Source organism: Triplophysa dalaica, chromosome 10 (genome assembly GCF_015846415.1).
Source record: "Triplophysa dalaica isolate WHDGS20190420 chromosome 10, ASM1584641v1, whole genome shotgun sequence".
Classification (NCBI taxonomy): Eukaryota; Metazoa; Chordata; class Actinopteri; order Cypriniformes; family Nemacheilidae; genus Triplophysa; species Triplophysa dalaica.
In genome coordinates this window covers 10499980-10526684 of record NC_079551.1, presented here as the reverse complement: position 1 = coordinate 10526684, position 26705 = coordinate 10499980, and the positions used below count along the sequence as shown (strand labels likewise).

The window sequence follows — 26705 nt, the reverse complement described above, 5'->3', positions numbered from 1 at the left end:
CTCTCTCTCTCCACACACACATACTCACACCAAATATCGAAAGGAGCTGAGGCAGAAGTACGACTCATCCAGCCTCACACACTCTCTCACACACACTCGTTCAGGAAGCCACACGCATCTCTCCTGTCACTGGGACAATGCGTGCGATGAACCTGATGACTGCTGGCTGCTGACAATAGATAACAAAGACAGCTCCTCTCCCCACAGAGCCACAACTCTTCACCGACCACCACCAAAGGAAGAGGGGCGATTCTGTCGGAGTCAGGGAACCTGATGCCGCAGCCGGAAGCATCTGCAGGCTTAATTGAGCGACTCAAAGCGAGCAGCTGTGCGCAGCCCACACGTAGAAGCTGAGAGGGACAGCCCATACCGAGGGTCGGCCGATGTGGACGTACCACCTGTCAAGTTCCAATCCTGGGTAAGCCATTTCATCTTCTCCAGACAGGGACTGTGAAGTGCTTTTAAAGAAACTGACAGCATCCCACCTGTATTAAGGAATTTTAGGTGCTGATCCGACATGTGCTTATGTGAACGAGAAGCTGTCAGTGTTATCAGATCTGTAACCGCTTGCGGTTGTATATCATTTCTAGGTTGTTTTACTGATTCAGCTGCTGTTGCGTTAGGAATAAAAGCATCTAGTTGGGGAATGCTGTCATGTTTAATGCAACCTCTGCAGTGTCTCTCGCATGCAAATAATGATCCTCATTACTTTAATATTTCTGGCTCCTCTGTAGGTGCTCTTTAAAGCTCATTTAAACAAAAAAAAAGGAACGGGATTGTGTCACATCTTTTTTGCTGTGGATATTTTATATATGTGCATTGCAAAAGTCAAAAAAATATTTTTTCATGCGACATTCAAGTCTCTCATTGTCTAAAAACGATTACAAAACACAGTATAAAAGTAGTCTATATATCTCATGCACTGCAATAAAGGGATAGTTCACTCAGAAATTAAAATTCTTTCATCATTAACTCATAATTAATAATTAAACTAATTTCAAACCTGTATGATTTTCTTTCTTCTGCTGAACAAAAAAGAAGATATTTTGAAGAATGTTGGTAACCGAACAACAGCGGTACCCATTCATTTCAATTGTACGGAAACAAAACCAATGCAAGTTAATGGGTACCGCCATTGTATTGTTACATTTCTTAAATCTACATTGATGACTTGAGAAAATGATGACAGAAAAAAAAATTTTGGGTGGACTGTTCCTTTATAATCTAATTGACTTCACATGTCATGGTGTACCACAGCGTACAACACGAGCTTGCGTAACTAACAGTGTCTCTAAACTCTCAGGAGCTCTTTGAAGATGTCCTTATCAGCCTTCAGATTTTTTATTGCTTCAGTGCTCAAAGCTGAAACGGTGAAGCCAGATTGGCCAGTATGAACACAAATTTCAACACTAGCAAAAACGTATCTAGCTTTTTTAATTCACTCTATTGGTCTTGAGGGCATTTTTGGGAACTGGACTTTCCTGTGGACAAGCTGTTTCTTTACTAGACTAGAGAAATTAATTTGCATTGTTGCATCTTGTCTTCTGGTTTTTATGACGACAGTAAGATTCTCTGAGCTCTTGATGAGAGGATGATGAACAGAGAGGATCGCTGAGTGTGTGGGCAGCGGAGGAGGAGGAAGAAGAAATTTGTTGCTGTTGTATTTGGATCAGTACAGACAATAGAGATCAGTCTGGAAAGGAATTATCAACATTGTGTGTTTTATGAGTAGTTTAGGCATACAACAATAAATGATGTGATACTATCATCACTTAATTAATATTTTTATAAGGTCGATCTTCCATGTATAAGAGTTTCATGTTTTAGGGACAACAGTGCAGTTTCAAAGGCAATCCTCAATTATTTGTTACATTTTTTATATACACCCTATTTTCATTTTTTCTTTGTAATAGTTTGTAAATGTGCAAACGAATTTCCATTTTTTTCATCCTGACTTGCATTTGCTACTGGTTAATGTTCTGTTATATACATTTACATTTTTCATTTATTAATTTTTCCTATTTATTTATTAATATTCCCCTCGTCTTTTTCATTTTTAATTTCATTCAATAAATGTGGCTCGGTATTTAATATATTAAAGAGATATTTTACTCAAACATGAAAATTCTGTCATCATTTATTCATCCAAACCGACTTTTTGACTTGGTGCATATTCCCTTCTTATTGTATTCTATTCTGTTGTACACAAATCCAATGCAAGTCGATGGATACCTTTGTTGTTTGCTTATCAACATTATTAAGAATATCTTCTTTTGAGTTCTGCAGAAGAAAGAAAGCCATACAGGTTTGGAATGACATAAGGATGACCAAATGATGATAAAATTTGTATTTTGGGGTGAACTATCCCTTTAAGCTTGTGCCATGGAAACATATCTGCATTATCCGACAAGGTTGATGTTCCGGTATTTTCCTTCTCGTTGTTATTCCAGTCCTTTGTGTTGTGTATTAACAGCCCTTATAAAATGCTACCGTGTCTGTTTAGCAATACGTTTAATGAGCCACCCTGAGATCTCTGTATAATCGCAGGTCTGGGCCTCCTCTGAGTCGAAGTGCAGTAATTGGACACTTTAAAAGAATGATGAAAAGGGGACAAAAGCAGTTTTGAGTCTGTCATTGATGTTTAATTCATTGGGTTTGAAACAAGGCTGCGTTTTGCATATCTAAGGTTCCCGATGGGGCACAGAAACTAAAGCGATTTACATGCAGCACCTACTGTATGATGTGTGTGTTATGTTTGTGGCTTGCATATCAATTGCTGCTTGAAGATGAAGCACGTGCAACCTGTTACTACAAAACTAAAAGGATAAGATCTCTGCAAAAGCTCTCTACACTCAGAATATACATTGAGATCATTGTATCATTATTCAAATCATTTCTTACTAATATTCAAAGTACTTTTAATGTACAGTGATGCAATGATAACATCAGATGGTACCACAAGATACCACGGATATACAGTGATTTCAAAAAGTCTGAGAGCAATAGTTGAAACGTTATTTCTAGTTTTCTAATTTAATGTAACATTTTAATAATCATTTGCAAGAATAACATGGGTTTGAAAGCACTTTAAAGAATTGAATTGAAAAATGTAAATGCATGAATTTGAGAGCTTCATTAAGAATTCATTAGTGCCTCATTTTGATTTCACGACAACATGCATTTCATTTGTTTGCGCAAAACCTGATGATCCCAGCATCCCAGGTGATGTTTTCCCAGCATCATTTGAAAACATTCCGAAGAGCATATTGTGTGCAAGCACATCTGACCTTTGGTTAACACACACAGTCAATGTCACTATTTGATTACAAGAACCGTGCCGAATCTAATACATTTCTATTGTTAATACATATTTTCTAGTTTAAAATGTTAACATTTTAAACGAAATAAATCTGATTGTGAGTAAATGATAACAGACTTTTAATTTTGGGGGAAACTATTCCTTTAAAGCTGCAATCCGTAACTTTTGCCTCGATATCCTCATTCGTGACGTAGTCTGTGAAATCCAGGCTTAAGTCTCAAAATCGAATTATGAGACAAGGACCATCAAAGTCTGAATAATACTGTAAATCACAGAAAATTGCTTTAGCTGGGTTTTCGCAGACTAGGTCACATTTCTGTTTTGAACATATGGGATTATCTTTACGTAGGTTGAAATCAAACAACGTCATTCTGACTTTCCAAAGAAATCATACCTGACATGTCAACCTCTGTTATAAGCTCACCATTTTAAACGAGATGAGGTGACAGTTTTGAATGCAGTCTTTTATTGTACTTGCTCAATAACAAATTTTTGTTTATTTTGAATCACTATTTTCTTACAGATTGCAGTTTTAATTAAATATTGAGAAAACTTGACGCTTGTTTTGCTTTTTCTGACATCTTCATCTTTTGTCGTGACACGGTGTAACTCTTTCTGTAGAGTTCAGTCAGTGTAGATGTCCCTACTATCTCTTTCAGTGACTTGAATTACCTATTCACTGTCCTTGTCCACATTGTAATGTTTTGGGAGAGCTCCGGTTGCACATCCTTGACGGTTCCCCTGCCTTGGACCTTAATTTCTGCCAGCTCTTTAATTATGTAATTGGATTAACAACCTACGCATCAAACAAGCCCCAAAGCTGTTTGTCCTCTTCTATCAAGATGAGATTGATTTGATGGGAAGCCTTTCAATAAGCCGTCCCTCTTCAACGGTTGCTGGCAGATGGAGGTTGATGAATTTTTTAAATGTTCGCCTTAAAATAGCCCCTCTGGGTTGGAGGTCCACCCACAGGTTATACACGTGGCAGAAATCGTATTAATGGACGTCTCCTCCATTCTTTGGTTGATGATGTTTTTAGATCCATTATTCCTTTTACTTGAAGTCTGTAGACAACTGGCAACTGTGTTACGCGATGACATATAGATTTATGAATGCAAGTCTTCAAGTCACTTCTGGAAGACCATGTCATTAGGGGTAATGATGTACAGCGACTTACAACTCTATTCCACTCTCGCAGAGCTCTCATTTTATGCAAGAGAATCATCGATTCAATTTAAAGACTTTTCCTCTCTGTTATGCATTAGAAAGTCATGATTCATTTCATCTGGCAGTTTTACCGGGAAGGGGTTAGGATGAGACAGAAACAGAGAAAGCAATTTAGCCGGCTGTGGCTTAAACGTATAATTCATAACCATTTGCAAGAGGAACGGGTGAGATAATGGTGGGCAGTGAATTTATGGTGCTGTTTTTTTAGTGGAACATTGAAAGGTTGGTGTAAGATCTGTTTGAGGAGCACGTCTTGGCTCTGTACTAAGGCATGAAGAATAGTGTTTGTTATATGCTGTTTAACACACAACCAGAACTGAATTTTACTTCTTATACCCTACCAGACGACATGACACAAATCCAGTGTGGACAAAATGTTAATGGATAATGGGTTTCTTATGTCTTTTGTCATGTCGTATTGCGTCCGGTGTGTTACTTATTTATTAATTATACTGTTTAGCTAAATCAAATCAGTGTTTTTAAGCACACTGTAAAAAATATTTCTATAGAAATCATTTTTCAGTTTTACTTTACAGAAATTTCACGTATTATTGAAATGCGGTAAAACAGTTAAATTACAGGAATAAACAGCAAATTTAGTTGGGCTTAAAATGACATGAAAAACGTTTTACTTCATTTTAGTTTTTTTCTGCCGCCCCAGCTGCTGGAATAATACAGTTTTTTTCTGGTAGTTTTTAAAGTGCCGTTTTTTACTATAAAATGCATCGCTAATTGTATTACTACCAACAAGTGTCTCGTTTTTAAGTCACCTTCATGTAATTTCTGTGAAGCAGAGGTGTTGAGCTATTTCTACGCTTACTTTCTTATACGTATGTTTTTGAGGATGTCCTCCACCCTTGCTTCCTTAAAGAAAGCCTGTTCTATTTCTTCATGAGCTATACCGGAGAGTTCTGGATTTGAAAATGCTTTGATATCAGTCGCAATGAAAAACAGCCCGTTCCCCATGGATGGTTTAATTGTTTATATCTTTTATTGGGTCGCTCTTGACAGTATGGCGACAGATGGTGAGAGAGATCAGTCTAAACACTGCTCGCCCTCCCTGGAGGTAGCTGTCAAAAACAGCCTGGATGGTTTCATCAGATGGATTTCGTAATGAAGCTCCCGTTCCAAACACCAAAGTGGAATCAACAAGGGGGTTTGTTTACACAGCACATCAAGGTGCCATCGCGCTGGCGTTCCGCATGCACGGTTGGGGGGCATCCAAAATATATTCGGTGCCTTATTTCGCAAACGTGGATCTGCTCTTCGGAGAGCGTTGCCAACTGTCGTCTTGCTAGTCTCTGTGGCTGTCAAACGCGAGATTTGAGTGATGAATTAAGAATTTGACTGAAAGCAATTCATGTCTTATTGCTGTTTTTTAGCTTTGAGTTGACCCCATAGTTAAGCCCCGCCCACAATCATTACTGCCAATACCTAGCATAAAGACATCCACCATGTTTTCAAGCAAGTTTCTCTTTAATTTCTGTAATTCGTGTGTATTCGAATAGCTTTAAACAATTATTCAGAAAATATCTATGTTCTGCAACAAAAAAACGAGGGGCAAGGCTTATGAGGCGATGCTTAGCGAACATCAATTGGGAGTGCTCTCTACATCTCAGCACTCTCTGTACTCTCCTCTATCTCTGTTAGCGTGTTGTTAAGGCTGCCTGTAGGGTCTCAGGAGAAGTGATATCATTACATTGATGACAACACATCCATCTCGGCGAGGCCGAAATCAGCGCTGCTGACGGGACCTTGAGCCTTGATGATGGGTCCGTGAAGGATAGGCTATGAATTTCTCATGTGACCTAAAATAGGAACTGCAGGCAATCTCGAACTTCTCAAGCATGTTGCCAGTTGATGAATTATTAATGTATAATGGAAACTACATGGTGATCATAGGGCCACCAGTGTCGCATTACTTTCATTCCACATCTTATATGTCTGTATTTAAATTTCCCAATTATTATTAATATTTCATAATATTAAATAACAGTCATTTGCTCGAGGACATCATCATCTCAGAAATCACGTCATTTGGGTAAAAAAAAGTAAGCATCAGTAAGTATTAGCAATCGATTCTACAACCTTTCTTGTAGTTGTTTTGTTTTTCTATTCTAAAACCAAACAGAATGTATACGATTAACATTAACTATATACAATACTTGCGTGCAAAAAAATCCAATGGGAATTCTACAAGGTGGCTTATTCCTATAAATTTGAACGATCTTATTTGTACGTTTCAGATTGACTTGATTTTGCGACAATGACTTTAAGATTTGGGGCTGGGGATAGGGGCGGAGCTTCAGTATTGCTTTTTTCATAATCGTACACCAATAATAAGCGACCTCGTAAAATCGTTGGAAAATCCCATTTTACCCGTTTTTATTGAATCTTACATTCTGTCACTGTGCCCCTCATTGGCACGTGCACACACCATCTGAGAGATGCTTTCTTTGTTGATGTGGTCATTTCGAAGGCTGGCTGTAGGGATAATTTGTCATTTCAGGGTTTGTCTGAAAGGACATTGTCAAGGGGACACGTTCATAACACAATTGCGTTATTCATGGCCTGTGTCTGAGCAGAGTAATGCCTTTTGTTAAGAATAAATAAAACAATGCACTGTCATTACTCAAAATGCATTGCATGTGAGAAGGATGAAGTGGAGATGTAGCAATTCATCCTCTTTGTCACAATCGGTTTTTGTATGTTTGGTTAGTCTGGTGAAAAAGTGCTGCTATTTCAGTATTGAGAGAACGAAAACGGTTTGTTTCAGGATTATATTTAAATTTGTTGGTCTGTGTTTTATCGGGTAAATGCATCACGTTTGCAATGTGCAAGAAAATGTACTGCTCAAAAATTAATGTTGGGAAAAAAAACAATATTGCTCTAAGGCCTGAATGAAGAGGCTTAAAGAGGTGACTGGCTGGATGTAAGGGATCTTTCAAAATAGTTAAACCTTTTTTCTGCATACGTGAGACATATATCTCATCAATAGTGCGAAGATCACAGCCAATAATTGGCTGCCCGAATAATATTACAAACCTGCTTTCTCTGCTGAACTGTGGAGCTACCATACCACACTATTAGTGAGAAAGTCAGCCCTCTTTCACTGTTTTATAAGCCTGTTCTCTAAGAGGCCTTAGGATTGTCAGTCATTTGTGTTAATGCCTGTGCTCCCGTCCGCGGGGTTTATACACTTCCATTCCATTCCATTTTCTACCGCTTATCCGAACTACCTCGGGTCACGGGGAGCCTGTGCCTATCTCAGGAGTCATCGGGCAGGATACACCCTGGATGGAGTGCCAACCTATCGCAGGGCACACACACTCACTCATTCACTCACGCACGCACGCACGCACTCACACCCTATGGACAATTTTTTCCAGAGATGCCAATCAACCTACCATGCATGTCTTTGGACCAGGGGAGGAAACCGGAGTACCCGGAGGAAACCCCCGAGGCACGGGGAGAACATGCAAACTCCACACACACAAGTCGGAAGCGGGAATCGAACCCCCAACCCTGGAGGTGTGAGGCGAACGTGCTAACCACTAAGCCACCGTGCCCCCGGTTTATACACTGACAGACTAAAATTGGAAGTTTGAGCTCTCACGGCGAGCAGGAGTGGAGCCCTGTCGAGTCCCTATTGAGTCAATACTTTGTGGTGAAATTCTGCATCTCTTATTCCCGGTCTGGTTCTGTCACGCCTTGTCATAATCTCCATGTAGGTTTCCGAAAACATTTTGTATTTTGTTTCTGAGATTTCTACCCTGTTTCCTGTTTTGTGAATGAAGAGGATTTTGGATTTATTTTCCTGTTCCATAGACATTTACAGTTGAGATCTTCTTAATGATGGCAAAGAATTGGCTGTTGGTGGGGTTGAATCGTCCTTGGGTTCAGACCACCCATAGTTGCTTTTCTGTGGACCATTTCTGGCCATGAGATAATCTTGCAATCAATTGTTATGTGTTTTGGGCCAAACTGGATTTACAATAGCGAAACTGCAAAAAAATCCCATTATACATTTGCGATACAGCAGGTATTACACAACGCCCTCTCTGCTGGCGTTTGGCCTGCTGTCGGGCTGTCTTGTTTTGGCGGTATGAGTCTGCCAGCTGTCTCCAGTAGGCCATTGTTGTCCAGCCAGTCGAGAGATTACCGCTGTTTATTGGAAACAGAATGCAGGCATAGAGCCACAGGATTAAACAACACTCTGAAGTAGGCCAGGACCGTATCCAGATACGGGAGCAGTTGTCCCAGAACATCACCTATGTAATAACGGTTAATCCCTCTATTTCACACAGTCACGTGTTGTTTTTCTGACCGGGTTGGATGTGATGCGTGCAGTGCAGTTTGCGAAAAAAGCAACATATGCTTTAACCTTGTGGATTAACCTTTTATTTGTAAACTCTACGGTGTAATTCATGATTCAAGACACCCTGTTCAAATCTTGAACTGTGAAAGATGCAGATCTGAGCTAAAAAAAAATCCTGGATGATTTGGTCACTGCTTGTGTTTTTAACTGGTATTTCAGTTTTAATCTTTGTTAATCACTCTTCCAATAACATAGTGTACATGCGGGGTTGGTATTATTATCTTGAAGGCTTCGAGGAGCAAGCAAGTCCCAATGCTGGCCATTTAAGGTTTGATTTAGAGTCTCTCTTCTTGTTTATTACAGTCAAGTGTTTGCCATGCCTTTTTATTGATGGCTCCTGTGAAGACTCCTAAACAGCAGTTAAAAGCCTTATTGAGGGTATTGTTCCATGATGTGCTTTTTCCATTTGCGAACAATATCGGACCCTCCATGTTTTGTTGTGGTGCAGGGACCTTAATTTTCGAGAAATCCACTTTGACTCTTACCAATCCAAATTTAACCTAAGGTTAATCGCTTTACTGCAACAGCTGCTTGGGTCGGCATTGACCATGTGTCAGTAAGTTCTCAAATTCATACTGGTCGACTGAATGCTGTAGTATTTGTATGGAGTCGAGTGCGCGGTGTAAATACTCCGTCATGCTTTGTTTCGGAAGAGCTGTGGGTCATGCCGGTAAGAAAGTGAGATTTCTCTTTTTAATTCTGTCGTGTGAGCCAGGAGTTTGTTTCATTTAAACAAGGTTAAGTTACAAGACTTTAACTTTATCACTTAGTAATTGAGTTCAAACCTCAAAAGGCAGTCAAACCTTCTTTTTTGTCCCGCTGGTCTTAGAAAGAGAACAACTATAAGATTTTTAAATGATTGACACTTTAAACCTCATTCTTTGAGCAATTATTTTAACAACTAACCCTTGAAAATGAACTTCCTTGAAACTACAAGAATCCCAGAATGCATTATGACAAGCTGAGTGAAAAGGTCATTTCAAGATGGTGGCTAAGGTTCGGAGAACTTTTAATATAAAAAAACATATTTTATTTAATATGATAAACCTGCTTATTTTAAGATTATAGCACTAAAAATCATGGTAACAAATGCTAACAACATGCTAACAGTTGCGTTGAGGGGTTATGTGTTTACCCTAAATAGTCAATGACTTATAAAGTTTTATGGCTTCCTAACAAAGCAGGTCATGTTCTCTTAACAAAATTAACCAAAGTTGTACTACAAATATAACCACAAATACCTAAATTGCCATCCTTACTTCACTTTACTGTAATAACGCCATGGTTCATTTTTGTAAGGGCAGGGTATACTCAAACTACTACTGTAGATTTTGGAACACGGCCACAGAAAACCGAGGAGAGTTTCTGTGTTTGCCAAAGCCATCAGAAACTGGTGCAATGATAAATGAGTAGATACAGTAATTGGAAGGAACAGAGTAAATTACCGGGGTAAAGACAGAAGATCGGCCTTCACACAGCATGAGAGTACGAAACGGCTTTGCTTTCATCGATGCTGGATGATTTCAGCTAATAGTGTCTAATTGCTTTAGCTGATTTGTAAGCAGTGAAAATCTTCATTAAATGAAGCAGAGATGTTGAAAGAGACAGCGCATCTTTTGCCGACAGCCAGAGAGTCGTTTGGTCCTGCAGCTGCAGCGACGTGCAAAGCAACGTATTGCAATTTTTCATTCGGCACAATAACCTGACAAAATGAGTTACTATCATGAATGTACGGCGCCTGTTAGGTGAGCAGGTTTACGGACATCCTAATGTTAACAATGCTTAACAGCTGTTGAATCGATATGGCTAGAATTGCATCAAAAATACACATTAATGGACAAAAATGATGCACTTAACTAAAGCAAATAATAAAGCAAAAACGAAAGGCATAATGCAATGACTGCTCCAGTCCCCATTCACTTCATCAAATTGAAAAGATGCAATATAAGTGAATAGGGGTATCATTTTTGGATGAACTATTTGATGACTGTCATGTAAATTCAAAGCAAACTGATGCAAATTGTTTAGCATATGATTACATTTGCATGGCCAACCATGTAGAGCCAGACTTATGTGTGTATGTAAAAGGCAATGATTCCAAAATCACACGGTACACAACCGTATCCACTCTCACGGAAGGCTAAGCTAACCCTCTAGGCATCGGCCGGGCATTTTAAAATGATTCCTGAGTCCGAATGCCAGCCAATGAAGGGTGTCTTCTAATCCATTCAAGCCAAACAGATGACCGCAGGATGGCGTCCAAACTAACCCATGTGCCCTAGCTGAAGAGATTTCTCATGCAGTACCGGTCTTTACATTTGATTTCTTATTAATAGCGAATGAAACCTCAGCGTTTTATGCAGTTTGATGGAATCTGTTATGTAATGTTATCGCCCTGCATTTACGTGTAATTGGCCTCAGGAGTCAATTGTGGCTATGAATTGGCAGTAAGGGTAACTATCTCCGGAAGTATATGACAGAAGGCATAATAATTAGGTGTTTTCCTTGTTATACGGGTACAAATCTTTCGGTTATAAATCACGTTCATAGCTCAACTAAAGGCGACTCGTTATTTTAAGACAGAATTGAGATTGAGAACTGTGACAACTTGCCCTATTATCTTTCATGTTCTAGCTGCCTTCGGCTTAGCTTTATATTTGCAAGTTAATTGTTTTACAGTACATGCTAGCGGTCAAATACGTTAAATGCCAGCTGAGTCACGCTGATAAGTGTTTGCAGCTTATGACATCGCGCTGGTGTGTCATCCCAATCTCCATAACACTTCCTTAATCCTTATCATTTATTTCAGCAGCTCATATGACCTCTTAGAGACGTCTGGTGACAGGGAGCGCTCCTGTCATTCATGTCTTAATTCAGAGGAGATGACAGAGAGGATGGTAATTTTACTGTTGGCTGTGCCAAAATGCCAGGGGTGCCATACATGGCTGACCTACTTTTTTATTTGCCCCGTCCACATGACCACTGCTGACTGCAGTGCTGCTAGGACCCGCTTACCCGGTGGAACTCATTAGCTGTATTACTGGAAGGGCAACCGCTCATCTAAGAAATCTTCTAGTGGGGAAGGTCATTTATATTTTGTGGGAAATATGGCGATGTGGTGATTTGGAAGAAAGTGATGCCGTTGCCTGAGGAACGTTTACTAGAGGTGGCTCTTTTATATCCAAGGAGACTTACCGGGGTTCTCAATTATTGTATTCAGATATACAGCACATTATTATACTTTATCAGATGTTTCTTCTAAAAATTACTTTAGAAGTAAAAATGGACAACAGAAAAATGTTAGTAAAGAGAAATAAAACAAACATGGAAATTTGGTTTTGGGGACATTTCATAAGGGATATTTAAAGAAATAGTGTACCCAAAAATGGTACGCATTGACTTGACCATAGTCATTTTTAAACTAACTATGAAAAGTCAATGGGGACCATTTTTTAGGTGCACTTTAAGCTCTCTAACTTTATAATAGCCTAGGGCAGTCAAAATATCACATTTTCGCTGCGTTAGCATTGCCAAATTATTCACAATAACAATTAAATCAATTTCTCACAATTTATTTTTTAAGAAACAATAACGCTACCAGCCAAATTCATTTTTCATTTTATTTAGAGTTTTTTGGACAATAAATCATGCATGAAATATAAGAGACAAAAGGTTCGTAACCATTGTGGCTCTTCATTTATGCTAAATTATTTACGCTATTGTCAATTGATACAATATCGATATTCCTATATTGTGAAATAGAATAGCATATTTAAATTGTTCGGATTCCGTCAGATTTATTTAACCGAAATGCAGAAATTTACACAACATTGTGTTGAGAAACAGGTGTACTATGCATGTGCCGAAAACTAAAAGCTAGTAAATCCTACAACCTTTCAAATGGATGCCAAAATATAACGCTGCTTAAACTTTGTTGTAACTATCATGCATGTAGGCTATGTTGCCTATTATGCCAATGGGTTCCTAATGTTAACAGTAAACAACAGCTGTAGAATCGATATTGCTAGAATAGCACAAAAAAAAAAAGAACAGTAATGAACAAAAAATAATGAACAGTACCTGCAGTTTAGCATCAAATGTGCAGCATCGTTAGATTGTATCTCTCAACATCACTCAAGTGCTTCTTTATATGGAAGCATTGCACATATAAGGCTTAAATGAATCAGAGAGTCGCATTTAGCCCGAAGGCTGTGAGTCAGACAAGACGACAAGCGCGGAAAGCCCTATTGTTTTCTCTGCATTCTTTCTCTGTGAATGTATCACCAAATGTTTGTGACTTTTGGCCAGTGGCCATTGTTTCCAATGTCATTATCGGCTTCATGTGGAGAACCTGCTGCCTCCATATGTCGATGGAAATGGCCTGTACCGTAAATAGATAAATACAACCAAATGGCTCGTTCTTGCAAGGTTCGCGAAACATGTTTTTCCACTCTCTTCAAGACCTTATGACCATTATGATGCTATATTGACAGCTTCAATAGCAGTTAGTTAGTATAATCTTTTAACCTAGTTATTTCGCTCCACAATTCTATCTAAAGCGGGTCATCTTTCCCGACTTCTTTGAAAAGAAGACAAAGCAGCTATCACGTGAAGCATAAATCTATTTATTAGTGAGAGATAGCCCGTGGAAGGATGAGTCTTCCCATCCCTAAATCACTATTCCTGTCAGAGAAGTTCTGCTGGGGAGCCATGGTCTTTATCTCTATGCCAGTAGGTCATGTTCACGGAGCATGATCATTTAAATAATTCATCGCATATGCAAACAGAGTAATTGCAGGTAGTATCGAGGGCCTTTCCTTTATCATCTGTATTAAATATGCATGTCAGACAAGTCATATTCCCTGAGACATTGTCTTTGAAACACAACTGATACTCTTTCCCCTCAACAGCTGTGTGCGATTGTCCCGTGCGGCCTCTAAAATAGCATGCGCTCTTTCTCTCGTAAGATTAGTGCGTGTGTTCGTGAAACAGATCATGTCGAGCTTCATGGACGTATTTCCCTCTTTTATTAAATCTGAAGTGCACGTGTGGATGTTCACATTAAACCAGTTCTTTTAAGTGAAGTTAGTGGTGAATTTTGCGGTGGAATTCTGTGGAGTAACTGTATATAGTGAACCATTGATCTGTTGGGTTTACATAACATATGGATAGACAAATATGCCGAACCTGTATTCAACCTGATCTCACAGGAATGCAACACTTTTTTATGAGCTGCATTATTGATATTAAGTTGTACATTGTGAACAAAAATAAACTATTACTTGAAAAGAGCCAATGACTGTAGCGTCTGCCAAATGCATAAATGTAAATGTAAAATGTCCGAATGAGACACATCGTAAAATAGTAACTTTTTTACTGTGAGATTACTGTATGTTGATATGTCTTATGGTGTGAAATAATTTTTGAAAACAAACTGATAATAATAAATGACTTGATATCATTTATATTTATAATGTAAAACAGCATAAGAAAGATTTATCTTCATTGTTTTTTTCTATTTTTGCTGTCACACCGTAGGACACATTTACTGTTTTACTTGTCAACTACGTACGTGACATTCTTTATGATATTAAGCATAATAAAGTTAAGTTTGTGTATAAGAGTCAAAATCTGATAGGAGTTATTTAATGTAATAAAGTAAAAAATGTATCATATTTTTGGGGGAAATCAAATAACATTTTGTTTAACTTGATAATTAATTTAATCTTTTACACAATCAAGAAGTGTTTCAAAAACTTTGTGTACTCCCTGGACCTCTTCTGGTTAATACTATTTCGTAGTTCTTTATTCCTATTTCACAGAATTATGTTAAATTTGTGGCTTGAATAAATTTACAGAATCTTTGTATTTTTGAGGTGCGGTTAAAATATGAATTACATAAACTGCAAATTTAGTTGAAAGGTTATAACTTCCAAGTTGCGTGTAAAATAACATAAAACAGCATATTTTTATTTTACTTAACAAAAACTTTTTTTTCTGTTGCCAACACTGCCCCTAGGATTTTTTAAGGATTATATTTAGAGACTGACATGTTTGGCGTTTTTTTGGCGAGTGATTTTGATGAGTAGTTGTTTTTTCTCGTATCATAAAGATCTTTAATTTAAACCCATGACAAAGCAGATGATGCTGTGAGTAATAATAAACTCATCTATAAACTTTTCAATGCCATAATTTTATAATGATGAATCCAATTTAAAATGCTTTCCATGCGAAAACACTCTAAACACTGGCCTTCATTGTTTGTTCTTCCTATACATTCACTATTATTGTGTTGCCGGCAGGTCTAATGTCAGTATTTTACTTCTGCTCCTCATTTGTCACCAAGACCTCTGCTGAATCCAGAAACCCTTGTTCCCTGTGGCCTGCTATTGTTCAGCAAAAATCCGCCGCCCTTGTCTGCTCTTGTTCTGCCGGCGGTACAGTTGCCTCTGTGATGTACGACATCCCCTTGAGATGCCACCTCTAGAGACTCAACAGTCACCCTGAGCATCCATCATATCCCTTCTTCTCATCTCTGGTCCACTTCATCTGACTGACTGTTGGGTTTCCCCAGGCTGCCAGTGATAGATGGGCATGTGAAACATCGTGGGACAGAATAAGGAGGTTACGTGCAGTTATGTAAAGAGTTGTGTGGGCAGCACAGTTTGAAATCGATGCGAGTTGAAAAGTGCCATGAGTGGCGCTAAAATGATGTAGATTCAGAGTTGATATGTGGAATAGTTAGAGGCTCTACATGAGCTCACGGGCCCTTAACCCTACTCCAACTTTTCTGAGTTCTCCGTCTTGCCCTAAAGTTACATTAGTGTTCTTACCTTCCAGTGTGCCTTTCATGTTTCTTTTAATGTGCTTCTCTGTCTAATTAAAGAAATGAGTTTCCTTCACTTTACCCCGTTTTGATCATCTCTACCTTTCTTCAACAGAGTTTCTCTATGATGTTTGCGCCTACAGTAAATCTTATTTATGCGGCTGTGTTTTTCGTTCTCATCATTAAACATTTTATTTTTTTATGCGGGAAACAGTATTCTGAGTTTGACAAACGGATCAGGCGGTAGTTGCTTGTTTTTTACACTTTTACTTGCAGAAGATTCACTTTGATGCTGAAGGGGTGACAATGTTTGAGCCACATGCATTATAAATGCAACTTCCAAAAAATACACCTCGACATGATTATTTTTAAGAGAAAATGTGTAAAATAAAATACAATGCAACATCTGATACAATCATGTTCACACATTATTACACAACAAAAAAATATTTCTTTCTTAGTATTTTTGTCGTTTTCTCGAAGACAAATCTGAAAATCTTGTAAGTAAACTTGTAGTATAGTTGCAGTATAAACATATTTTTACTAAACTAGTTATGTACTAAACTAGTTGTGTTCTAAACTAGTTGTGAACTAAACTAGTTGTGTACTTATAAGTGCCCTAAGTAAAATTCTTAGTACACTTTTAGTTATTACACTTCTAGTTTAGTACACAACTAGTTTAGTACTGTTTTTTTAACTGCTGTTAAATATATAAGTTAATAAGACATTATGTAAACTGATATGACCCCTAAGTATACTTGAAATGATATTGCAGTATAAACAAAACAGTACATAACTAGAAGTGTACTACCAAGTGTACAACAAAGTGTACTTCCAACCTGAGCTCGCAAGGAATGCAATTTTTTTTAATGAGGTTGCTTATTTTAATTTGTACGTTGTGAACAAAAACGTACGATTACTTGAAAAGAGGTATAAAGTATATATTTTCTATGTATTCTTGAAAGCATAATTGCAGTATAGTTGCAGTATAAACAAACAAAATAACATTTCTAAACTAGTACTGTACTATGAAGTGTACTACGAAGAGTACTTCTGCACTTAGAAGTACACTTTGAAGTACACTACCCTTGGAAGTACACTACCCTTGGAAATACACTACCCTTGGAAGTACACTACACTTGGAAGTACACTACACTTGGAAGTACACTACACTTGGAAGTACACTGCACTTGGATGTACAGTGCACTTTGAAGTACAGTGCACTTTGAAGTACACTACACTTGGAAGTACACTGCACTTGGATGTACAGTACACTTTGAAGTACAGTACACTTTGAAGTACACTTTGAAGTACAGTACACTTTGAAGTACACTTTGAAGTACACTTGGAAGTACACTTGGAAGTACACTTGGAAGTACACTTCTCAGGAAGAAAGGTACACTTCAAAGGGCACTAAATTTGACCCTGTTTTGATCATCTCTACCTTTCTTCAACAGAGTTTCTCTATGATGTTTGCGCCTACAGTATATCAATTTTTTTTCACTTTTACTTGCAGAAGATTCACGTTGCTGCTGTAGGGGTGTTTGAGCTACATGCATAAAAATACACTTTTACATGATTATTTTAAGAAAAAATGTATAAAAGAAAAAAACAATGCAACATTTGATGCAATCAAGTTCGCACATTACTACACGAAAAAAATATTTTTTTTATAGAATTCTTTTTATATAGAATTCTTTCATTAAAAACACTTAAATGTATCATACAATTATTTATAAAAACCTTTTGACTATCTCTGTTTTATTATTTTATTTTTCCATCTTAATGTTCTGAAACTTCGTTTTACTGTGACTTCTTGTGTTTATTGCCTTCCTTAGATGATTTGCTTGTTGTTTTCCTTAGCTGTAAGTCGCTTTGGATAAAAGCGTCGGCCAAATGAATAAATGTTACTGTAAAAGGCAATATAAGAATTAAGGAAGGTTGTTTAAAACAAGCATAAAACTAAGAAACTAATCTACCTATGGGGTAAAATATCAACTTAATGCAGGTACTTAAGAAAAATGTAAAACAAAATTCAGGTTTATTTTTCTTATAACCCTTTGACATTTTTTTTGCTTGTTTTAAACAAACTTACTTAATTATTATATTTGCTTTTAGAAAACAATATTATATCTTTGGTCACTTATAATCAAATATTTGTACTATAAAATATCAATAAAAATATCATTTAAAATCAAAATAGCAATAGGTTTTCGTAGTCAACAGTCATTTTTCTCCTTTTTTCATCTTTTTATTTTATTTTATGTTTTTCCTTCTTGATTTTGTAGTTAACCGGCATCCTTACAGCTGCTGTGCAGAAAAAAAACACTAATTGCTCATTTTGCATTACGTGTATCAACTAACAGCTGTTATGTAATTCTCAGGTGCTCATGCCACCTTGCCGAGGTGAACAAGAGAGCAGCAAGGTAACTGTGTCTCTCATTTCCTCCTGACAGCTTCAGGGCCCGGGGTTAGTTCCACTTTAATTTCTTTGCAGTGGAAGGCAGCTAAACCTGGAGCTTTGAAATGTGAAAATAATAAAAATGAACTGATACATATTTTAAATGCAAAAGACTACAACCTAAAACATATGAAACAGAAGCAATATGTTTTTAAGATAAAACTGAACTTCAGAAAAAAAATCTAAAAAATATTTGTTTAGTCTTGCTTCTTGAAAAAAGTATATTTTATGATACATATACTTATAATTAAGTACATAAGCCTCAGTTTATACCGAAGACTACCAAAAATTCTGCCAATACGGTATTTAAAGAAAAAGGATTAGGTTGACACTTGTGTTATGTTTATTTTTATGTTTTCTTTTTCTTTCCCCAGTGGCAGATATTTTTTTCCTTTTAAGCATAAACCCAAATCATTTGTAATTTTGTTTATTAGAAAACAAAACTATCAAAGATAAATTTTTTCTTAAGTAAAAGTATTTGGAATGGAAAACAAAATACATTTTTTTTTATTACTTAATATTTTTCAGTGTGTCCTTATTATTTATAAATTAGTCTGAATAACCATATTTTTGGTTTAGTTCTATTGCTACTTTTATTATGTTAATCAACACTATTTATGAGCCAAATACATCCTTGAGATGATGAATCAGAACGGGACAGAACCCTGCCCTGGGCAACATATAGTGTAAGATGCTGTACACAGAAAGTATCTTGTATCTCACGTCATGCAATTTTTATCTTGTAAGAGAGTTTGGATTAATGTAGCTTGCATCAGGTCTTTAATTTGAAACAATATATCGCTTTTGAATTGGGGTGGGCGGGGCAACTGAAAGGAGGATGGCATGGCCCTGTGACCAGATGCGAGCACAATATTTCTACATTATTTATGACCAGTTATTGACAGATTCTTGAAGATTTTCCATCACTGACATCAGACATCCTTCATTCTTTTGACTTGGACTAAAGTATAGGACTTATTGATGATTTAGATGTTTTTAACTAAGGTGGTGTGTCAGGTTCAATGCTGAACACATGGTTTTAAATGTAACATTAGTTATAAAGATTTTGCGATTCTATTAAGTGGCATAGAGTTTACAAACTTCAGTCATTTTTGTTCTTGATGTTGATCAATAGGTCAATAGGTGTGTTTAAGGGTGAGTGGTATGACCAAAATTCAGTTTCACGGTGTAATTTATTTAATTGTAATGTCAGGTAGCCTATATAACATCAGTTTTTAATCTATTCTCTGTAGTCACATCACTCATTGATTGTCATGTATTGATCCTGAGTACTGCACCTGTTCTTTGAAACCCAGGTCTGTGCTGATTGGCCAGCTTAATGGTGTCACCTGATATAGGTTTAAACGAGGGGGCCGGTCATGGGTTTGGGTTACCAGAGATGATGGGGGAAGGGTGGAGAAAGAAGGGTTATGTGGGGGGTACAATACTCAGCCACTATCAACCTACGGTAGTGCTGTAGAAGCTGGACTTCTGTATTAAAGGTAATTCTTTCTTTTTAGCTCATGAGTGGTCTTTGGAGGAATTTGGATGAAGAATTTGATGTCTTGTAATGGATACTTACGATATAAATACAATATTAGCATATTTAAGATGTCTTTTCAGTCTGTTAGATTTTAAGGTTTCTTTTTATTAAAATAGATATCATCTTCTCTTCATGATCATCAGTGTAATGACAATAATGCTGTTTATTATCGGTTAAATTGTCTCTTCTATTTTTGGTATATTTTGTATATAACTCCTTTTTACTTACTTAATCATGTCTCTTATATTTTTTATATCATCTCTGTCCTTTTGAAACTTCAGATGTCCAAATTCGCTGTTATTCAGGAAATGGAAAAAAAGTTGACAAGCACTTTTTATGGGTCAGATATTTGCAAAACCCAGTGACAAACATAAAGGGGGACTAATAACAATGATTTATGGCAAAAATAAAATTTACGAACTATTGAGAAGGTTTCAGAAGAACAGCGATATTTTGTATTAACTTTTTAATCTTTACTATTATGAGTATGCTGTTGAATTGGATGTTTGCACTTGAAGCTTTCTGGTTTTGATCATCTTTTTGAAGCCATGCCTTGCTTAAAGCCTGTATTCTCATTTATTCAACATGTCAAATCTACTAAGATTAAACATTTAATGTGAAGAATTGATTTGGTTTAATAAAAAGATAATCATGCATTTCATAATCTAAAGATTTCAGATATCTTCATGGTTTTGTTTCATATGTATTATTGAGTGCAGAAAGTTTTTGTGATATATATTCTGCAAACTTTAAACTTTAATAACCACTTGTTTGTTTTCACGGTTCAATCCTACACTTCTCTGTATTATTTAAGGATTTGTTTTTCATTTCAGTTAAGTCATTAAAACTACAGCTTCGCCATCTCTTACTACTCTCAACCGCTGTGTTTATCTATAGTATACTGGTCTGAAAATGTGTATACGAACATTCACACACAAAGATGTTTTTCTTTGTGTGTGAATGACCTACACTTTTTGACCTACTTTTCCAAACGCATCATTAAAAAAAGCTACTAATGATCACACATCAAACTTTCACAGTGATGGGTTCACCTGATTCATCTTATTTCTCTCACAATAACACGCATGTTATGAGTAATGCAAAAGTTTTAATTAATGTTTTTTGTGTTTCTTGTTCTTGTAGGTGTGAGATGCAGTGATTCAGCCCCTGTAAGGTAAGGAAGGGGCATGGCGGACTGTCCACATCTGAGCTTACCGGGGCTGTTTTTGCTCCTAATCACTGCATCCGTAACACACGGCCAAAGTTGCCCGCAGCGCTGTGACTGTATCCTGCAGCAAAGAGCCGTGATGTGCCAGAACAAGCGTCTGAGCTCAATTCCCGGAGGCATACCGGTGGACACGCGGCTGTTGGACTTGAGCGGCAACAGTTTGCGCTGGGTGGAATACAACGACTTGGCAAGCTTCACGAGAATGGAAGAACTGGACCTGAGCGAGAACCTCATCAGTGTCCTGGAACCCAATGCCTTTTCCAGTTTGCTCAATCTCAAAGTCTTGCGTCTGCGCGCCAACCAGCTGAAACTCATACCCATGGGTGCCTTTTCACGTCTCGCCAACCTCACCATGTTGGATCTTAGTGAGAACAAACTGGTCATCCTATTAGACTTCACCTTTCAGGACTTGCGAAACCTGCGCAATTTGGAAGTCGGGGATAATGATTTGGTGTACATTTCAAACAAGGCTTTTCTGGGTCTGGTTGGTCTTCGGGAACTCACGATTGAAAGATGCAACCTGACTTCCATATCTGGACAGTCTCTTTCCTACCTTCGCGGTTTGGTGACCCTACGATTGCGCTACCTCAGCATTGCTTCGTTGGAAGAGCAGAACTTTCGTAAACTTGGCGGTTTGCGGGGTCTTGAGATCGACAATTGGCCCTTCCTTGAGTACATTTCTCCACACAGCTTCCAGGGTCTCAATCTCTCCTGGCTCTCGATTACCAACACCAATATTTCCACAGTGCCTACGGGTGCTCTCCGAAACCTTGCTCACCTGGCCAGCCTCAATCTTTCCTACAACCCCATCTCTGTTCTTGAGTCCTGGGCATTGCGTGATCTTGTACGGCTAAAGGAACTCCACCTAGTTGGCACGAAGCTGATATTAGTGCAGCCGTATGGTCTCGGAGGTTTGCAGCAGTTGCGTTTGCTCAATCTATCAAACAACGCATTGGTGACGTTGGAGGAGGGCTCCTTCATTCAGTTAACACCCTGGAGACGTTGCGTGTAGATGGCAACCCTTTGTCCTGCGACTGTCGCCTACTCTGGATCCTGCAGCGTCGGAAGACTCTCAATTTTGACCGAAGGTCACCGGTTTGCGCCGCCCCTGTGGAAGTACGAGGAAAAGCACTCAACATGTTCTCGGACTCAGCGCTCTTTGACCACTTCACATGTCAAAGGCCGAAAATCCGCAACCGTAAGCTACAACAGCTCACAGCACGTGAAGGTCAGGTGGTGTCATTTGTGTGCAGTGCAGAAGGAGATCCGGCTCCCGTCATTTTTTGGATTTCCCCTCAACGCCGCCGTATCACCACCAAAAGCACTGGTCGTGTTATTGTACTTCCTGAAGGTACGTTGGAGATCCGGTATGCCCAGGTGACAGACAGCGGTACTTACATCTGCATAGCAAGCAACGCTGGTGGCAACGACACCTACTTTGCGACATTAACGGTCAGTGGTTTGCCACTCGATAGTGCCCTGGCAGCAAACCGCACGTACTACGTAGGCGATCTTAATGACACAAACTTAAACGACACGCGAGTCTTCCTTAAGTTCACGTTGGACCTCAAAACCATCCTGGTGTCAACAGCAATGGGCTGCATCACTTTTTTGGGTGTGGTTCTGTTCTGTTTTATACTGCTGTTCGTGTGGAGCCGAGGGCGCGGTCAGCATAAGAACAATTTCTCAGTCGAGTACTCCTTCAGAAAGGTCGATGGACCAGCAGCCAGCGGCGGTCAAGGGGGTGCGCGAAAGTTTAACATGAAAATGATATAAAACAGAGAAAACCAACGGAATGATCATTTTTATTATCAAATTGAGTTAGTCCTGCATTCAAGTGTTTGGGTTTCCAATCATTTTAAGATGGATGATTTTAAAGGGAGCAATGAATTATATAGTTACTATCAGCTAGCTTCCATCTGCCGTTATTTATAAGCTATTCTTACTTTTGATCCCGTGTGGCATTTTACGCAATCTTCATGATGGAGTGAAAACTCCCGTGTGGTGCACGCTGGATCAAGGTGCCCTTTCGGAAAGTCTCAGATAGTAAACTGCTTAACTGTTCAAAATATCACCATGTAACTTCTACAGAATAAGTCTGCTCAGACGAAAGTTCTCATAAATTCTTCTTTATTTTAGCAGTTTTGTAAAAGTCCATAATGATTCACACTATCACTATCAAAAGGTGCTTTCAGCTTGCCAAGGAATTGCCAACGGCCTCAAAAGTCAACCGAACACATCATTGTCCCAATGTTGTGACTAATGTAGATGTCTGGGAGGCTTGTTTCAACCCCTAGGCAATTTAATTCATAAATGATGCCCATGAATTTGTAGATTATGGGCGTAAAGTTCACACTGCCAATTTGACAACGATCTGGACGGTCTCCGAAACTATTGGGTGAGATATGAACTGCCTAGAAGACTGTTTTAAAAAATGAATCTTTCTCGAGGTAGTCGATTTCAGTTCTCATTTGAATTGCTCTGGATAGTGACACCATGTACAGAGTTTCTATATTATTACACTGCCACCTATTTCTTAGTCATGCCTGCCTGCAAACCGTAAACACGCACACACATACAGAGGTACTGTATAGACCACAAAAAAGCACATGTTTATATAGCATTACATATTTATAGTTCAGAGGACACTTTCACCAATGCATCTTCTAGATTGACAATTTAAGACATTTGTATCTACTGTACATATGAGTGTTTTTGTGTACATTTTGGTGCCCTGTTTTTCAATGTGAAATACTTTTTTCCCATGTTCTTGACGATAATCATAGATGTGACAAACTCTAAAAGAGGTTTTTATTATCTATATATATATTTCCTGCACATTTTTACTGTTTAATAACCTTGGGTTGTACACGCCATCAATGTCTGTATGCTTTCACTGTGTAAACGTCTGAGAATAAGCAAAAAGGAGCACGTCAGGACGTCAACCAAATGATTTATTTCACATTGTTTCATTCGCATGAGCATGATTGTGGGAAGCCCTGTGGAGAAATGGGATACAAAAACCATCAAAGAGACATTTACAACGCATTTTGTACGGGATCCACAACTCCTTGGATCCATTATGAAATAATTATGCTTGCATTTTGTGTTTATAAATAGAATTGATCAAATTCTTCTTGAATCATTTGTGAAGTGCCCCCGTTTATAATATGACGGGCAGGCACTGAAACAAAGCTTTTTTTGCTGCCCCCTACGGTTTACCTTTGATACTTCAAAGACAAAACTACACAGGGGTTAGTTCTTGTTTTTAGAAGTTTTTGCTTTCTGCTTGTCGATTCCTTTTGAACACATATCTTACATCGAAATAAATCAGCTATATTAGTAAATCTCCAGTATCATTTTGAAAAGATCAGACACACGGTTTTAAGGAACATTATATGGATATTGTAAACTGCCACAACTTGTCAACAACTAAAACAAATCAAATAAGCTTTTTTGATATTTTTGTAATAATGTCATTTTACAGTTTTGTTTAAGGTACGATAAATAAATGGGGGTCCACATTTTCATGTTCTTGACGGGTTCATTCATTCTTACGGTATGTCAAGAATATCGTTCTTGTACTAATGTTACAAATACTGTTTATAAAAGCATGTGTTTAAGTCTCTGTGTTGGGATTTCTTCATTTTGATTTTACACACATACAGTGGATTATAATGTTGTTTGTGTTAAAGAGATAGTTCACAGAAAAATGCAAACTCTGTCCTCATTTACTCTTGTCATTTCAAAACTGTATGGCTTTATGTCTTTGGCAGAACAAAAAAGAAGATATTTGGAAGAATGTTGGTAACCAAAGAGCAGCGTTACCCTTTGACTTGGATTGCTTGTGTGTCTATAGATCAAAAGTGAATGGGTACTGCTGTTGTTCGGTTGCCAACATTCTTTAAATATTTTCTTTTGTGGTCTGCAGAAATATGACAATAGTGGAATAAATCAGATTTTGTAGTTTGGGGTGAACTATCACTTTAATATGACATGAGAAGTTGATTGTGTGGTTTGATATATTTATAAAATGCAATCTACTGTATATATCTTGTAAAGGAATTTTTTTTTCCGATGTTTTCTGCCTGTAATGACGATTATGATGACAAGCTTGTTTGTTCTTCCACCACCTAGATCCAGGTCGATAAAACAGTCAAGTTGTTCAAAATAAGACGTTTGTAGCCATTTGTGAATTGTTTTGGAGAACCAACCACACATAAGAGTAGAATTGTGCATGGATTTTTAAAACTATCACGATAAAACTAAATCAGAGAATATCTGGCTGCAATAGACTCAGCAGTTCTCAGATGTTCCTTAAGCAATTTAAAACAACATTTTTAGAAGAACATCCTCTTTTAGATTCAGTCCTACAAGTGTAGCATGAAGTGACGTGATAACTGAGCGACTGCAGGCCAAAAACATCTGTTTCAGTCAGCTCGAGCATGTCTGCACACATTTATGTTCTTATCCTGACACTTTTTTCCTCGCACCATCTGTTTACTGAAACAAAACTACACAAAAGCTGAATCTCCTATTGAATGTACGCCCGTTCCCGCATTGCACATTTTGGACTCTCTCTCTTTTGACACTCCAAGCAGCAAGTCCTCTACTAATAGGCTGACTTGTATGCCACAAAGAATGTCTTAAAAATGTCTGGTGCTGGAGACGGCGTCAGATATGGTGTGAAAAACCCTGCTGTGTGGTGTAGATGGCATCATGGCACATATGCAGAAAATAAATGTGATAAGTAACGTGGAGCGATAACTTGATATGGATCTTTTAAATAGACTTGATATATTTAAATAGACTTTAGTTGACAACAATAATAAAATGTTTTACTGATTTTAATTGACATGATTTAATATGGATTAGATGACCTTTTGACCCTGCCCATTTTACAGTCTTAAATAATATATATGAATCTGATGGTGAAACAATGGCACAACGTGCCCTAACACAAACATTTAAAGATCATTTACAAATATGTATACAAATCACAAATGTATTACAAAAAATTGCATTCTTATAATTTATTAACATTACAAAACATACAAAGTGTTTAACGTTTGTTGATCTGATGGGTTTGCAGCGTTGGTCGTGCTAACAATCAACAGTCTATGTATAAATGTAAAAAAGCGAAGTGTCAAAAAGGTCCTGTTTCACTTTCACACCAAAGATACAGCATACAGATCTTTATCAAGGCATTATTTATATGCAGTTGCGACCCATTAGACATTACCTCAATAATGCTCTGCTTGGTTTCTATCTTATCTACTGTTAGGATTTTTAAAGACTGTAAAGACACAAGCTGCGCATTGTTATTTTTTGCATTGTTTTCATTGAGGGATTTGTTGTGGATCTACAGAGTCACACGCATGACTTTGGTTTAACATGTTGTAAATGCACAGAAATTATTCCTGGATTAGTTTGATAACCTATGATGTCATGGCTTAATGTGTTTGTGTTCGAAGTGACTCAAACTGAAAGAAAAATGTACACGCAATAAAGTGTTGTCTATGAATTTAGATTGTCATTCGAGACAGATATAAGAAACATTTGTGTATTCTCTTTAGAGGGACAGTCATCACTTACTCACCCATGAGTTGTTCCAAATCTGTGTACATTTCTTTGTTCTGATGAACACAGATAAAGATATTTGAAAGAATGCTTGTAACCAAACAGTTCTGGGGCACTTTTGGCTAATACAGAAAGTGCCCCAG

The 26705-nt window shown here is 37.7% G+C and overlaps 1 protein-coding gene across 1 annotated transcript; it reads left to right on the top strand.

Annotated features, from left to right (window-relative positions):
• Window positions 1-63: 63 nt before the first annotated feature.
• Window positions 64-24608, top strand: lingo3a (leucine rich repeat and Ig domain containing 3a). The gene is given in 3 exon segments (XM_056757896.1): window positions 64-418; window positions 20898-21959; window positions 21962-24608. Coding segments are annotated over 2 exon segments (1815 nt in total). The 5' UTR covers window positions 64-418; window positions 20898-20941; the 3' UTR covers window positions 22759-24608.
• The last annotated feature ends 2097 nt before the right edge of the window (window positions 24609-26705 follow it).